The sequence below is a fragment of the Diorhabda sublineata genome, chromosome 1, assembly GCF_026230105.1.
Source record: "Diorhabda sublineata isolate icDioSubl1.1 chromosome 1, icDioSubl1.1, whole genome shotgun sequence".
Lineage (NCBI taxonomy): Eukaryota > Metazoa > Arthropoda > Insecta > Coleoptera > Chrysomelidae > Diorhabda > Diorhabda sublineata.
Window position 1 is genome coordinate 30,083,891 of NC_079474.1, and position 17,805 is coordinate 30,101,695.

Here is a 17,805-nt window from a genome sequence, read left to right on the forward strand (position 1 = left end):
TCCCAGAGAGATGAACGATCCGTCAACCAGTACATTTTCCTTAAAGTCAGACCAAGTTGTAGTCTCCTTTTCCTTCTATGTTCACTCTAGACTAAGCGCCTGTCTAGAGACCAAGGTATTTCATAGTTTCTTTTTGGGGTAATGGACAGCTGTTCATCTCTTTTGAGGTTGAAGTTTACATCGACATATTTGGATTTATTCGCTCTGACGCGCCAGGCCTTCATCCATTTATCTATTGTATCGAGGTGGTACTGCAGACATCTAGAGGTAGTGTCAGCGTTTTCATGTGGGATTGGAATCGCTGTATCATATGCAAACGTGACTAGGGTAGTAATATTTGTTGCATGAAGATTAGCTGTGTAAAGCAGATAAAAATTGGTCCTGGCATACTGCCCTTTTGGAACCCTAGTTTTTATCGGTACTACGTGTGTGATTCCCTATATTCCAGTTGAAAGTGTCTTTTGTAAGGTAAGACTTCAGCACATTAAAGAAAAGGGTAAGTTAAGTTAATTTTTATTTTCTACAACATTTATTCCTTCTAAACGTTGTCGAAGGCTGCAGAGCAATATCTTATACTCTATAAAGGGATCTTACTAAATGAGCTATCGCCAAGGAATCCATTCGTTTCTCTCAGAGAATTGCATTACAAAATGGAACTCCTACAACATGCAAGTTTGTGCATAGAAAGTATTCCCCGACGTCTAGAAACGATTTTCTTAGATTTGAGTTCGTCTCTATTTCATTTTTATACACAAATGAACTAATTTTCTTTCAAAAAATATTATTTATATGATCCTAATAATAATACCATAGAAAAATAAGTTTTTGATTGCCTTTAAAATGTAGATGTTATTTGAATAAGTTTTTTTTCAAATTATGTTCAATTAAGTTCAGATATAAAGGTTGGAACAAACAGTTTAATATTCATAGAATCTTAAAATCTTCCAGTAACAGAGAAACGCGAATGTCTTACAAAAGAACAGTTTAATGTAAACATGCATTTTCACTTCACGTCGTTTATTTTGTGTCTTGGAAATTGCAATCCATCTGCCTGAATAAACAGATGCTACTCTAGCAATTTCAACCGTAAAATTATTTGTTCAATGACTACAAGTTGACATTTTGTAAACACTCACTTCATATGAATTGCCAGATAAGAAAAAATAAAGTTTCAGTCCAGATTTTACTGTACCAATCGAAATTTACACGATTTTTCTAAAATAACAATGGTATTATGAATATATATATATATATATATCTGTAATGAAAAATAAATAAACGTAAAGATCAATTTTTGAAGAAACTACATATTCTAGATATAAGAAGCCCAACCGAGAAACTTATTTCATTAAGACAAATACAGATATGATCAAAAATGACAGTGTTCCTTGAAAAAATAAAGAGAATCTAAAGTTGATTTGGCAATTAATATTGGATGTACTAATGAAACAATATGATAAAAAATATGCGGAGAGCAGGAGAGAAAAGAGAAAAAAAGGATTAGGATAGGGAGTATCGGTAAGTTCAGTATCAGAATGTTAACGAATACAAGTCGGTTTTAAAGTCGTTAAAATGCAGTTAGAACAATTGAAGAGATTTGAAAGTACATGCGTAGTTATAAAAAGCATTTAAAATGATGATATCTTCTAAGTAAAATGCGGGCAACAGAAATTGTCTCAAAGGCGTTATCAGAAACATTCTAATACGTAATGAAAATAAGGGAATGATTGATTATAGTTCTATATTGCAAACAATATCTTACGTGGTTTGGACATTTTTGTAGAATGGATTGCAATGTACCAGTATCTATTTCAACTAGAATGATTCATACATGTGTTGAAATAAACACTAACCCGTTTGAAGCCGCTTTAGTTGTGAGGTCGTGTTTGTGTTTATCAAAAAATCACATATCCGAAGAAACTAATTCTAACACCTTTTATAAAATAAAAGAAAAAGTTCGTGCAACTAGACATTCAGAAGTAGTAATATAGTCAGAAATTAATTCCAGGAATAACTATTTAAAATGCAGAAGCTCCTATGACGCCAAAGAATACAGCATCAAAATCGAACGAAATATCATATCTATGATTAAATATCAATATCATAAACGTCCAAACTGAAAAAATAAGTGTGAAATAGGTAAAACGAAGTAGGAGGTAGAAACTTTACTTCGTACATTTACTTCTTAGTCCAAAAAAGAGTATACCAAACCGCAAACCTGTAGTACTGTTTGAAGCCGAGCTACAGATGATTTGTAAAAAGAAAAAGGAGCTTATGGACATGTAGTAAGTAAGTACCATGTAATTAAACCTGCACTGATCAAAACATTTCTACCTTAAGCGAATTACTTTTTATGGAGTCAATGGGTTCATATCGCGTTCCCGTTGGTAGATACGATTTACGCGCCAATTCTGGTATATCAAATAAGACCACTATATATATTTAGGACGCAAAAGAAGATCAGAAAATAGTAGTGCGATGAGATTATTAAATTTGTATATCAATATCTTCTCATTTGTAATAAAATACAAATCAATTTTTTTTTAATTATTATTTGAGGAGTGGAATTTATCGTAGTTAATTAATTAGTTAATACCTATTTTTATTAAAAAATATTCTATCCCAACTGGTCTCAATGAAAAAATATTTGAAAAACAAACTATATAATCATTACCGACATTGTTAAACATGAGATCAATATAATTCATTAGAAATAGTCATCTGTTGAATAGAACATTCCTAAAGTTACGATTATTTGGAAAATAAATTGCGGCATCAAAATAATCTCAGCGTACTACTGTCACAAACACACAACTGCGATGTTCATCAATTTTCCATCATAAAAATAGGAGTAAGCAACTGAGAGATATAAATTAAATTAAACCAATAGATGCAAAACTATTAAAACCAACATATTACTATCAGAAAATAGAAGACGGCTAGTAGTAAAACTCAAAATATCACATAATAAAAGAATGATCAAGAAAACACTATTAAACAATTTACTGAAAAAGCGTATCAACATCAAAATTCATACGATCTAAACTGATTTGGGAATGCCTGAACAAGTTGAACGAGGTAGGAAAAAAGAATAATCCACATGCGAATGGAAGGATATTGAATAGCAGAAGGACTTACTGAAGCTAGGGTAGATAAACTCTTCGTAGGTCCTGAACCCTTCTGAGGACTTGGCTACAAGTTGATGGAGTAGAAAAGAAGATAGATAATTACTGGAACAATTTGTATAGATTGAGACAAGCAAAGACACTTCTAAGAGTCTTGTCGGGACAATGGATACCTAGTTTTAATAGAGGATGAAATGTCCAGATTCTATTCACATCCTCTTCAAGTTTGAGAAACTACAAACTCCGTAGCATTACACTTAGGAGAGTACAAATTAGAAGATAAAGATCTTTGACATGTAGAGTAATTCAACATTCTGATACATCAGTTGCAAAAATCCTCAGTGCCACGTCAAAAAAGGGGAGTAATAGATCTTTTAGATCGAAGTATAGTTCATATTATTAATATTTTTTAATAGATCTTAATAGATTTCTTAAGAAAGATGGGTTGTTTAGGAGACTGTAGATGTTATTATCAATACATGCAACATACAGTACAAATTCTGAGGTAGATTTTCTCAATTTTATCATTGTACTTGTAATTACGAATTGTTTCTGAGTGAATGAAAAGATAATATGGACGATGTAATGATGATAGGAATCTATAAGCATTCAATCTTAGAGATGGTACGAAAAGTATGCCAGTAACGACTCCTCGTCATGGCTCCAAAGTCCAATGTTCTGAAAAAGTGAAGTTTTGATTTCAAAAATAACTGCAGTGTTTAGATATCGCTTTGTGTCACGACCATTCACATGAATATTTTTTGCAAATAATACTATAGTTATAAATTAATGAGGTTAAACCTCTTGATCATAATAACATGTAGTGAAAAAGTTACTTCGGTATATAATATAGTATATAAATTCCTTGAGTAGCATTTGTATCTACACTTCAGATATTCGGAGCTACATCTGTGGAGTAAGGACGTTACCAATAAAAAATAAGCGATTATGGATGTGGACAAGCCTTTATTGGCTGCTTCACTAGACAATGCTCATTTGTACTGCAATTTTTGAAATATCAAGTCGTTTAGCTTCGTCAGTTTCGAAATATTCCGATGTAGCTTCCTTTAATTTATCGTTCATTCCTAGAGAAAAATGTAGCTCAAAAGATAAAGACAGTTGATTTTGCGAAGACTACTATGTATATTGAACAACTAAGAATATACCCGATCACTAATGGACAGAGATTGCGAACCTACCAATTATTCCGTGACATTATTTTGAACCGTGACCAACAAAATTCTTGATTCAGGTTATTTTACTTACTATAATTCGAATTTCAACAGATGAATTGCTTTTATTATTAACAATCCAAGGTGAAGAAAGTAGAATTTGAAGATTGTTTTCTAGATGATTTAACTTTTTCTTTGCTAAAATTATGTTTAAATTTTTATTTTTTGTTTATATTCAATCATCGAGGCTATAACAAATTAATTTTTAATTCGTCAATTCAAATACATACGAGTATATACGTAAATACAGGGATTTGTAATGCATATAATTTTCATGTATTTTTAAAGCCAGTCATAGATTTCAAAGTACTCACATTTGAGATTATCTTTTATCTTTTAAAAGGAGGATAAAGGAAGTTTTACGATCGCACTATACAGTAAAAAGCAACGTCTAGTCTGTGAGTGTAATCCTGGTTAATAGAAAATTATACTTTTTTTTTGTTTTTTATTTATTGTTATTTGGAAAAGCGATGTAAGTAGATGAGAGATAATATTTATATCCTCCTTTAATTTTACCTAATTGACTGTCTCTCAGTAACGAAATATGTTAATGGACTATAATATATGAAGAATCATTGAAGAAATAATCATAGGGGCTAAGAAGAAGTGTAGAAAATTAACACCGTTACTTGGGTCATCTTATGTTAGATATGATAAGGTTGATTTCATCCAAATATAGTATTCTCTAAAAATATTGATAAAATAATTTTTATTATGTAGTTCGATGGACTCTTTATTGGGGTTAGCCGCGTAATGTTTTTGTGGGGTAAATCAATCTCCGTTATCGTTTTACTTTTCTATATCACTAGTTATTCTTCATACGACCCTGTCTTTCGAATTTTTTTCCATCGCTTAGTATATTTTCTACTCATATCTTCCTCTATTCCTTTTAATCACTTTGATGTTGGACCTCACTTTTTACTAGTACCTCCTGGATCTCACTCTAACATTAACTATTTTATTATTTGGGTTTCCATTATTTTAACTGCATATTTCTTTAAGTTTTAAGTCTTTTATTTCATAATTCTTACGTTGTATGTATTCATTTCCATCAATCTTTTGTCCTCGATTCTTATAGTCTATTTCAGAAAGATATAGAGTAATAAAATGGGGAATTCCGTCCAGTTCGGCTCGATTTCGGTGTCGGCCATAGGTGTAGGTCTTGAAATAGTATTGTTTGTAATATTAAAATTTCAAGTAATTGCGTAAGGGAATTAGGAAAAGTATATTTTCCGGCCTGAAGTGTCAATATCGAAATATTGTGTAGGGATTACTTAGGTAGTAGATTATACCGTTACGTTTAACCTTCTATTAGTGCCTCTGCCTAATTCCAACCCTATTTCAGATTCGGCTTTTCTTTTTACAAGTATCCTACCGGCACGCCTTTGGCACACTATTTTCAGTGTTTGTGAATGGATAACAATAGGCTAAACCCATATATTGACCCAAACCCGGGTGGTACTACCTGCACTTGATAAAAAGAAAGAATTTCACAATGAAATCAATGGCAAACTTTGAAGGTGGCTTAAATATTCGTTGGGTCACTCTGTGGTCCCTTTGCATAACTAATGAGGTTTTATTACTCTATACCTTTCTGGAATAAACTATAACTCTTTTCATCATTGTTTCTGAGCCGTATATTAGTATCGGTTATATCGTTATTTCCGAACGTGTTTCCTCATTCCTATTAACCATCTTAGATATTTGATGTGTTGTACTTCCCCAAATTCATAATCTCCTATTTTTCATTGTTCCCTCTATGTTTACAAACTCTTATTATTTTTACTAGTGGTTTCTTCAGTTTCTTCTTTGCTTTTTTTATTCATTTGTATTCATTACAATTAGTTCTTCTAGTTCTGTTTATATCTTTTGGTGTTTCACATCATTCATCATCTATAGGACAATAGAAGTAAAATAATTCTCCTTCAATTAAAGAAAAAAAACACAAATACAAGGAGAATATAACCTATATCCAAGGATCAAAGATCTGTTTTTGAGTTTAATCGTGTCTAATAATAACATATTATAATAATTCTTCATTAGGTGAAAATATCTACTTGTGTAGAAACAATATTATATTTATAGACAAATAAATCATTGCAAATAATATTGAGTGAAATTTGAGAGATATCATGTTTCTACCGATAAATTAGATACATTGTAATTATGAAACATATTAATAATAAATGAAGATTAACGTGACTATACGTCCCGCTTTAGTTGGGATTGTCTCGCTTTAAGATTGTCTGCCTCGATTTCCCAACGACAACGAAAATGTCCCGCTTTTGCAAACAAACATTTATATACGTAGTAAGAAAGTAAGAAATTGTCTTGAAATCTCATCTCCTATATAACACTAATTAACCAAGATTGGGAAATAGATATGCAATTGCAAATTATGCCTATAATATTGAATAATGTTAGTTCTATATTACTAAATTTTCCGTTGGTGTTCGATTAAGCTAATAAAATCATTTTACAGAAATATAGTAAGAATTGTTTAGGCCTATAAAGATATAGTCAGATATTCCTGCGTCTTACATCTCTGTCTGTTCAAGAAAATCATTCTCCGGTAAAAAAATAACTAAATATTTTTTATTTTTCCCTGAATGACTACATTGTTGAATCGTACTATCTTATTTGTATAGCAGTCAAATAAGAAAATGCATATGCTGTAGAAAAGTGTTTCCCAACCTTTTTTGTGCCATGCTCCACTTTAGCCTTTCTAAAATTCTTGTGCTCTCCTGTGTAACACACATAAAAAATTTAATTGTTCACTGAACAAACTCAAAATGGGTTTCAGGAAGAAATAATTAGTTAATTTTAATAGTAATTTCTCTATATGTCTCTTCTTGATGTTTGCTCCATAAAGATTTTATATTAGTTCCACTTTGGTTAGATTTAGTTTCCTGCCTTCACGTTGTGTTATATTTTATTTTTTACCAGTAAATATTTGATTTCTGTTTCCTCACAAAGCCATACCATCCCTCATTTCATATTAAATAAAGTTTTAACTGACTCATCATTTTGCAATTCTGTGAGTTCTTATTGATACTGTATACTTGATAATATCTAACAAATCCACTAACTTTTCCTGCACCATTCATGTTGATAAATCAATTTGACTTAAAAAACTTTCTTTTAAATTATCAGGTAGAATATTTAAATGATTAACAATAATAAATACAGCCGCTTAAGTCACTTCATATTTTTGGAATCAAGAAACAAGAAAAGGGTTTTATTATAAAAATTAGTCTACATTCAAATGCTCCACTTCAATATACTCCCCTCTCCTCGACGTACACTTTCTATACGTTTTTTCCATTGATCGAAGTAATGCTGGAAGTCTTCTTTGGTGCGCGCATTCAGGAACTTTGCCATTTTTTGGTTTACCACTTCCATCCACTCAAATCGAGTTCCTTTCAAAGCAGATCTTTTCCTAACCTTTCTAGATAATCTGAGCAGACTCGTTCACTCAGGAGTCAGATTTTTTAGCACCAACTTCGCACAGACTTTTGTCATGTGTAATTCCTCGTGTAAAATTTTTCTAGCCGTTTCTTTATCGGCGTTTACTGCCTCGACAATTGTCCGGAAACTCATTCGACGATCTGCAGGCACAATTTGGTTAATTTTGGCCACTGTTTTCCTCACTAAAGCGCTTACACTATTCAAAAACACTCACACGAGATAGAGAATTGTCCCCATAGGAATCTTGCAACAATTTAAAGCACTCAGTCGGAGTTTTTTTCAATTTAAGGAGAAATTTGAGAATGGTACGTTGCTCCTGTGTTTCTTCACACAAGGTTTTCGTCACGAGAAAAACACATTCGTTTCAAACCGCTACTGCACAAATATTATAAGTGACGGAAACGTGTTTTGGGACGTGCATAGACAAGATATATAGATGCCCAACGCACTACTTGTTTTTCACCCCACCCGTCTAGGGCTCCCTGTAGGCGCGCAATCTCCTTATTTAATAGCCAGATCTCGTATTTATTGAATAAAGGAGCTTTCAGAATAGTTTTTACGAACACCAACTGTAAAGTGTGGAATAATATAGAAGTCCGAGACTCCTCGCGGATCCTGTTGTCCGCCACAAGGAAGTTTACTTTACGACTACAGCTCAGTTGATATCTTGGAGTTGTAGACTGACTGTAGTTTTGGTTTTATGTGACAAATAATCAGTTTAGTTTCAACGTTTTCTCGTGTAGTATCTTTAATCTGTACTGCGGACGATTTTAGTACAGGATTCACTCCATAATAGGAAAAGAACCACATTGTAATCCCAAAAATTCAATAATTCTGTATTATTTAATGAGCTGAGAGAGTATATAATATAATCATACTCTGTAGGATTTAGTGTGACAAAACTTCCCAATACTCCTTGATTCTCTAGTTTCTTATTTAAATTAATGAAAAAGTGAATATTATCGATAAACATTTTTATTATTCTCTCTTAGTGGTTTTATATTTGAAAATGAAATACTTTGAGTTAAAAAACGGAATGTCTCAGAAATGACCTAATTTTCTTGCTATCTTTCCATTACGCTTGAAATAATTTCCGCACTCTCTGATATAAATAATATTTGCATATTCCATGTTCTCAAAAGCACCAACTACCATATACTTACTGGTAACTGATAATTCTTTAACTTACACAGTGAAAGAGAAAACGACATAGATATGTTTTCTGGTTAACTATCTGCAGGATTGATAATTCAATTTTCAATCCATTTTCTTTTAGAATATTTTGTTTTAGTTCGCAGATTAGAATCACTTACGAATGGTCTATTACAACAAGTAGAGTGAAGCCAATTGAAACCTACTTTATGTTTATATTGTACCTACCTTTTATTGTGATATATGTAATACTTAGTCTTTTTCTATAAGAATTTTCATAATTGCAAAATAATTATTTGTTATAAATAATCAGCCAATTTAATAGTTTATACATCATGTAGTGTCATAACAAAATGTTTATTATTTTATTTTCATTTGTCTGCTTTACCTCATCTTCACGGCAAATTTACCAACTAACAATGATGTATTAGCAGCTACATTTGCAGATGACACCGCTATACTAGCATCATGCAGAGATCCTTGCATAATACATTACAGTTCCATCTCAACTAAACAGACAGTCACTCTAAACAATCAAACCCTACCACATACACCTGGACAAGCGATTAACCTGGAGGAAACACATATTCACCAAACGCATACAATTGGGTTTAAAACTAAGGGATTAATACTGGCTTATAGATAGGAAATCAAATCAAAGTAATCCTCAAGCCCATATGGACCTAAGGAGTCTCATTGTGGGGATCAACAGCCAAATCCAATATTGAAATTCCAATCGAAGGTCCTACGAATTATCGTAGATGTTCCATGGTTTGTACCAATCTTTGTCATAACTAGTGACCTCCATGTGCCAACGGAAATAAAAAACTTATGCATAAGTTACAAAAAATAGGTTAAGCCTCCACCCAAACAGACTGGTATCTAACCTGATGGCGCAATCAACAGTTCATCGTAAACTCAAGAAGCATATTCCTTACGACCTAATTAGTAGTCTTAAACGAGTGCTAGCCAAACCTAAGTGATCTAGTTATTGATTATAGCTGTAAGAGAAAGTGGATTTCCGAGCATGTCAATTTGTATAGTACAGTCACATAATTTGCTTATTGTAATTATTGTTATAGATTCCAAATAAAGCGGGAAAATAAAAAAAGATTCATTAGTTTATTAACCAACTTCTATCTCTTTTCCAATCTACACATAGCTTTTGTTGCCAAAAAATTGGATAACTATAACAAGAACCACAAAGAACGTTCCCAATTCCTGATATTAGTAGTTTCGGGAATATTGAAATGGTATTCAAATATATTTGTCAAATTACTGAACTCTATTATCAGATTCAGAACATTGCAAACTTTATTCCGAAGCAAGTTTGACCGAGAATCTTTTTTAAAAGGTTTGAATATAATATAGTTACTATAGCTCTACGCAGGGAGCGAAGTATATAGTGGGGAGAACTGACTCGATCAAAGCGCTCGATGTACTCAAATTATTGTCAAATCATGCTCTTAATATACATTTAACGAAAAATGGTTCATAATAATTGTTTCGTTATTGACAGCAACAATAGGAGTACAAACAACAGTAAGTGTAAATTTTACATATTTCCAGAAGCTAAAGTAGATACGAAAAATAAATAGATAAATGCAGATAGAAATGTACCTGGCAAAGATTGTAAAGAGAGAAAAACCGAATACATCCCGATCACCTACAAGATGGTATGAAAGCTGGTCTTCATCATTCCAGCTGCAGTTAGGCAACCATTCATGCAAATACAGGACTAAGTCCTAACCTACGATGAAGATGAAGAAGAAGAAGTGTACCTATAACCTAATTCTGTAGGACGGCAACTTAGAGTAGTATATGTTTTACTATGAAATTAATATGTATTTCGTAATATGCAAAATGTATGCTTTTAAATAAATGTCATTAATATAAATGAATAGAGAAATTAACGATTGTTCTGAAGTAGTAAGTTTACATCTACCTCTACGATTGTAAATGCAACAACAGCGAATTTGTTGCAAAAAATGTTCTATGTCGATTTATAATATTTAAAATTAATGTAAACTTGTATGTGAAACTGAAATATTAAAAAAATATTTCCCTTTCTTTAGAATTGTGTCATAAGAGTAATTGCCTAAAATCTATTACAATCTGAAAATTAGAATGTTGCGATTGACCATCTAATCATCTTGAATTTTTGTATGTTATTACATATAATATAATTAAGATGGGGATGGATCTGAATAGCCGTAACCAATTGAAAGTGACGACAGAACAAAACAAGGAGTACCGATTTGATAAAGTCCAGGAGTTCGAATACCTGGGAGAGACAGTGACAAACGAAGAAGGTGAAACCAGGGAAATCAACAAAAGACTGGCGAGAGGGAACAAAACGTTTGGAGCCCTAAGAGGACTATTAAGATCAAAAAATATTTCAAGGGCCACCAAGTTACGCATTTACAAGACAGTTTTACAACCAATGGTGCTGTATGGCAGTGAGTTTGGATCATGAACAAAAAAGGATAAAACAAACTAAAGGAGGATTTTTGAAGGAGTGCCAGAGCAAAATTAATGGAGGAGAAGAACGAACGCAAATATAAAACCACTGTATGGTCAAGCTGAGATGGGATATGTCTTCAGAGCAAAAAAACTCCGTTGGATGGTCCAAAATGGACGAAGATAGTTGAATGAAAAGACCCTTGTTAAGGGGAAAAGGGGCAAAATGAAAAAGAGAGCGTTCACGGAAAAAATGGATAGCGTGGCAATGAAATACCAAAGTGGACTAACTTTAATATATTTTCCGAGCTTTCGAATACTAATGTATTTATCGTCTGGGAAATAATTAATTAAGATTTTCGGTGATTTTGGATTGTATTAATTCTTGTAAAAAATTTTAAATTCATTCAATTAAATTCATAGGATTCAAATATTCAAATTAACGTTGATGAAAATATTTCTATCGCATGATTTTACGCAACCATTAGATGTGTGCCTTTATTATTGTAGATAGATAGATAATAGAGCGTTAATTTCATTGCTTTAACTGCAGTAGTTCTTATTTCAGAAAAATAAGTGCAAAATACAAATCCAACACTGACCATCTAATCCTTATGTAACAATTCTATGATCTCTTGGGTCCAGTATAAGTTCTGAGTTTTCTAATTTCTATAGCAGCAATATGAATTTGAAAGTTAATTTTTGGAAGAACTAATTTAATATAAATTTTCAAATCTATACGAATACTAAATGTTTTTTCTCTTATTTTAGCTATGTGTGCAACTTTATCAAAGTTCTCTGTCAAAATATTATTAACCTATATATCCAGTGTCGCTCTCTGGATGTTTTTTGTAAACAAATGTTGAAATACTTACTGATTATGTTTGCTCGTACTAAATTATTTTCCGAATTATTAATATATCAAGATTATATTCAACAGCTTATTATTTATGAAATTAGAACAAATATTAGAAAATAGAAGGTTACTAACATAAAAACACTTCAAAATATTTATCTCCTGATATAATGAAGTTTCTTAGCGAAGAACTTTGGCTATTTGCAAATGAGGCTTTCACGAATTACTGTGCACTGATCAAACTGTCATCAGTAATAAAATTTTAAACGGGATAAAATAAAAGTCATATACACTGTTGGTATTTACAGAAAATGCGTTGTCGATATGAAACAATCCAACAAAATAAAAATAAGATCGGGTTCGAGAAGTAAGAAGACATAATATTTATCCAACAGTCATTACCTGACATCGTAATTCTCATATATGATTGGACGAATTGAATATCGAAATACATATAGTAATTTCATTTATATGGTTGATGATTTGAATCAGTAGTATATACTTTAGAAAATAAATCGATAAATATGTTAAACGAATAAAATTTGTTAATATGGGAGAGGAAAAATCTTATGAGAAATAATTTGGAAAATAGAGAATTATAAATATATATTTTGGCTCTATTATATACAAATGGCTCACTGTGAGGTGTTAGGGTTTGAGGTACAGATATTTCGAGACATTTATTCACAACCTACAACCTCGATTTTGATCGAATCTGATCGGAATTGAAAACATAGATCTGTTATTGGAATTGTGAATAATCTTGATGATATTAAAGTTTACTTATGGATGATACATATTTTTTCAGTAGAAAGTGTAGTCAATATTACGAAAATTGTTTGTTCTTCATGTTTTTGGTCAATGAAAAAACAATTAATTATGATCTGAACTAATTTTTCCTGATTCTCTTAATATCTCTCATTAGAATTGACAGACTTTTCTATATATATCAACTAATTTTCGAAACACTGTTCTCAGATATCTCCAAAATATATGTATTATATGCAAAAAGTACTCTTCTGGTTTTAAGAATCATTGACTAAGAAGATTGTTTCCGATAGAGATGCCACATCAGTGCTGAAAAGTGAATGGCCCATCGACTTGATCTCCTAATTCGTTTGAAATTCAAATTTTTGCGTATTCTCCGTCCGTTTTCCGAATTTCTTGACCGTTTGACGTTGCTCTAGTGCACGTGTTGCTACATGAAAGTTAATGGCAAAGAAATAAATAACCGTTTGTTTCCATGTACTTGTTCTGCAAAAAACAAGTCGTTGGATTTGATGTTAAATAGACTTAATTTCATGAATTGGTCGAAATATATAACAAGAATCACACTTATTATCGCAATAATATTTTTCTGTTGATAAAAAATTATTGATTTTGTAGCCAATCAACAAATGCTTTGATATACTTTACGTTTTTGTTTAGCTTTTAATTATAAATTGTAAAAAGGACACAAATTTAAAATATATTTATTTTGTTTCAGATGCAAGGATTATCCAGTCAACACCCTCTTACTATCCAATGAGTAATAAACTTCATCACTAAAACGATGTCATGATTTCAACAACGACGTCACTTTCCACGACGTCTGTTTTAAATGCTACTCCTTTATCTATAACTGATATAAATGCTACTACCTCCAACTATCTTTACTCCCCTTCGGCTTTAGATGTCTTCAATATAACCAACAATGTTACCAATTTCACAGAGGGTATATATCCAGTCTTCCCTAGTTATATTAGAACTACTTCTATGGTGTTTTGTATTATCATAATGTGTCTTGGTGTTATTGGGAACGTCATGGTGCCCATAGTGATATTTAAAACGAAAGATATGAGGAATAGTACTAATATTTTTTTAGTGAATTTGAGTGTGGCGGATTTGATGGTGTTGTTGGTGTGTACTCCAACGGTACTAGTAGAAGTAAATTCTATACCTGAGACGTGGGTACTTGGAAGGGAGATGTGTAAGTACTATATATTTTATTCATATTCTCTTTAAATATTTTAGATTTTTTTAAGCTTGCAACTTATGTTTATAATTACAAAATCTCTTATCAAATTCAATTTTATCTCATAGTGTTAGTCCTTCTTTTGTTGTATTTTGATTCATTCTCTGTTCTTTTTCTCTCATTTCTGTATTTTGCTTTTTTGTTTCTGTGTGAGTATCCATTTCTCTGATCCATATGTTAGTATGAGTGTGGCTTTTTTTATTTGTTTTGTTTATTTTAGGTTTTTGGCAAGAAACTGTGTCTTCATTGCATTGAATAATCTTCCAGCTATTCCAGTTCTCTCGTTAATCTCTTGTTCTAACCATCCATCTTGTGTTAGTGTCATACCAAGGAATTTTTGTAAAAATAGAATCATGAAACTTTTTTGTATTCGAAAGAATTCGTTAATGTACATATTTAATGAAAAACATTCCACTTGAAATAATCCTCGTTCACTAATGATATTCTTCTAACTCACGTGGACATTCTTCCTCAAAATCATGTGATTAATGATTTAGAACAAAAATTCAATGTCATTAACAGCTTGTTAGATATTCCACGATTTCAAGAGAAATTTACCAGTACATGTAAAACAAAAACACAAAACGAAAACAACACGATGTGAATCTCTCGAGAACAGAATTTACGACATGCCACGGAATTTCGTCTGTAATTGTTCGTAGTTATAAGTTACGTTTAATCGTTTCCTAAAGGACCTCACTCCAATAATGCTACTCGAGGTCCTTATTTCTGGAATGCTATTTATTTCAAACAACAATATCTTACAACTGAATTTATTGGGAAAGCAAATTTTGATTTTGAATTCTTTTTCATGACAACTAATTCTTATAATACATACAAAGATATCTTAAATATAGACGGTGTTTTATAAATAATGTCTAGTACCAATGTACACCTGGTTTATTGATAAACCCAATGTTCAGTAAGTTCTTTGAGACATTTATTAAACTATTCTTTGGGCTTAGATACAAAAAACTGTCGTACTGCATTTTAAACATCTCTACTCAAATTATTTAGGTAAAATTTAGAGCTCTATAGCTAGTTACAAATAAGCAAAAATTAATCTTTCTTGTTAAAAAAATTTTTATTGAGATATTCATGATGTAGGTGATCTATAGATTAATATAAATACGTAAATTGTCAGTGTCAATATCATATTTAAACGAAGTCGAAACGTAAAATTTTTATCTGTCTAAAAAATTATAAAAAAAAACTAATTCTAAATCAGAAGAGACCTAAAATCATAAACAAAATCTATCAAAAGCCTCTTCACTTCTTTGTATGTCTTGCAGAACTCTTATCTAGAAATTTGATGATAAGGCAATTGGCAGAAATGTGTTAAATCGATTTGTGTTTCTGGAAGTTTTAAGTTTCGTCGATTTATGGTCTAGAAATCTGGTAAGGAGAGTTAGAAAATGTATGTGTTAGCTAGGATGATTTTTCAGAGTTTAAAGCCAGTAGCAAAAGTGAGAGAACCTTTTGAGACTAAATTATTGAAAAAGTGATTACCTTGATATTCTGTTTTCAGACTTATAACTAAGAATATTACATTTATAATTAAAAATATTGGATTACTTGTAAATTTTGTGGATGAGATCCATATCTTTTCCTCTCTTATGCATGTCAACATAACAGTCATATACTTGACAATACAAAAAGCCAGTCGTAAATATTTCTGCATATTTCGATACAGACGATACCAACTTATAAGGAAATGTCCCTTCGTGTTTCTCGTTCAAGAAACGCCATTCATTTTTTAGTTTTCTGCTTGTAGTGGTACATTGTTTCCAACAAAATTATGGCCCAGAAGAGAAAAGTAGCAACTTTTGCTTTCTCTGTTACTTCGGCGTTCAAGTTGGATGCATCGATAAATTTCGTGAATTATGTTTTTATATGAATAGGGTCGACTTTAACTTGTTTTATGAAGTGATAATTTTGTTTTATTTCTCCATTAAATTTGTGAAATTATAATAGACTATTGTTATTTGAAATGTGATTTATTTCTAAGTTTTTAAAAAGCTTTAAAACCATGAGTCACGGTGGTAAAATAAATATATACTCAATTATTTGAATTGTGAGGCTTATTGTTTTTTCTGTAGTTATACATTTCATTACAAATGATGTAGCAGTTCATTTTTTGTAAATGTTTGTTTTTTATCGATATTAACTGCAGAATGAAGATTGGAGGTACTGTCAAGATAGTGGATATTTTTGGTTCATTTATATAAAAACGACATAGAACTCAAATGAAACAGATTTTATTCTTGATATTTTTGTAATGGTTGGGTGACAAAATTGGAATAACGTATCCACTTTGTTCAAATATTCCCAGGCATAATTTAATTCCGGTCCAATTCCTTATAAACTCTTCATATGACCTAATAATTTTCTCCAACATTGTTTGGTTTAAATGAAATCGTGTAAAGCAGAAAGAAAAATAAAGAGAACGTCAGAAACGTAATTCTCTTTGCGTCAACGAAACAGTTCAAATTATAGTGAAAGTATGAAGAAGGTAGTGATATGGAGATCCTGAATGTACAAATATTATATGTCTTTTATACTAAATATACTAAAAAATGGTGGCCAAATTCATACAGAAAGTATATGCATTCAGACAATTAGTCGATAAGAATTGATTTGTGGTGGAATGAAAATGACATATTTTTAAGTGAAATAGAAGGTCAAACATTTACAGAAAATCTCGTCAACAACATTTACTAAATTGAAATTAGTATAATTATATTGTTTGTAATAATTTTAAATGTTTTCAAGTTGCAAAATATTAGTGATAGCGCTAGCTGAACCTGTCTCAAATTCCAACGATGGGAACTCAATTTATGTAAATTTATGATTGTTTACTACAAATTCTTTCTCTGCGATGTTTTGAAACAATTGAATGACATTATGATATCTTCTCACCCACAAACAAGCGACGATATATCTTCTGTTTTTATCGGCAATGAAAATAAAATAGATTTTCATTACAATTTTTGACTTTTGCCTTCAGAAGTCTCACAGCAAAAGGGATCTTGAGTATCCACGCAGATACTCTATTGATTGGTATATTGAGGAATGAATTTTTATAAATGTTATAAAAAAACTTAAAACTAAAAAACTAAAACTTAATTTGAAATACAAACATTTTGGATGATAAAGAGACATGAGGGTCGAGCTACGATATTTGCTTTACTCACAAAAATAAAATACAGATGTGAAAGTGAGGTATTTCCAAAGGCATTAAAGTGGATGATGTCACGAATAACAACTGATTTAATATAAAGAGTATTCTTATTGAAGTAAATGTATACGAGGGTTGTTACTTAAGATCTGAGACATGGCAACACTGATGTGAAAAAGTCAAAACTGATATACTGTGAGATTGAGGCATAATTGGTCTTAGTTCCACTCGCATACATTCAATATTGCATGAACATTTGGCTGCCAGAAAGATTTGTTCGCGTTGGATACCGCATAATTTGATAATCGCTCAAAAAAAAG

The 17,805-nt window shown here is 31.3% G+C and overlaps 1 protein-coding gene across 2 annotated transcripts in view; it reads left to right on the top strand.

Annotated features, from left to right (window-relative positions):
* The window catches only part of LOC130441832 (growth hormone secretagogue receptor type 1), a 158,605-nt gene that overhangs the window by 17,441 nt on the left and 123,359 nt on the right, over positions 1-17,805 (top strand). For both annotated transcript variants that reach the window (XM_056775651.1, XM_056775644.1), the window contains exon 2: positions 13,780-14,262. In XM_056775651.1, the coding sequence (XP_056631629.1) occupies positions 13,851-14,262 (412 nt within the window). In that variant the 5' untranslated portion in view covers positions 13,780-13,850. The remainder of the gene's footprint in view (positions 1-13,779; positions 14,263-17,805) is intronic.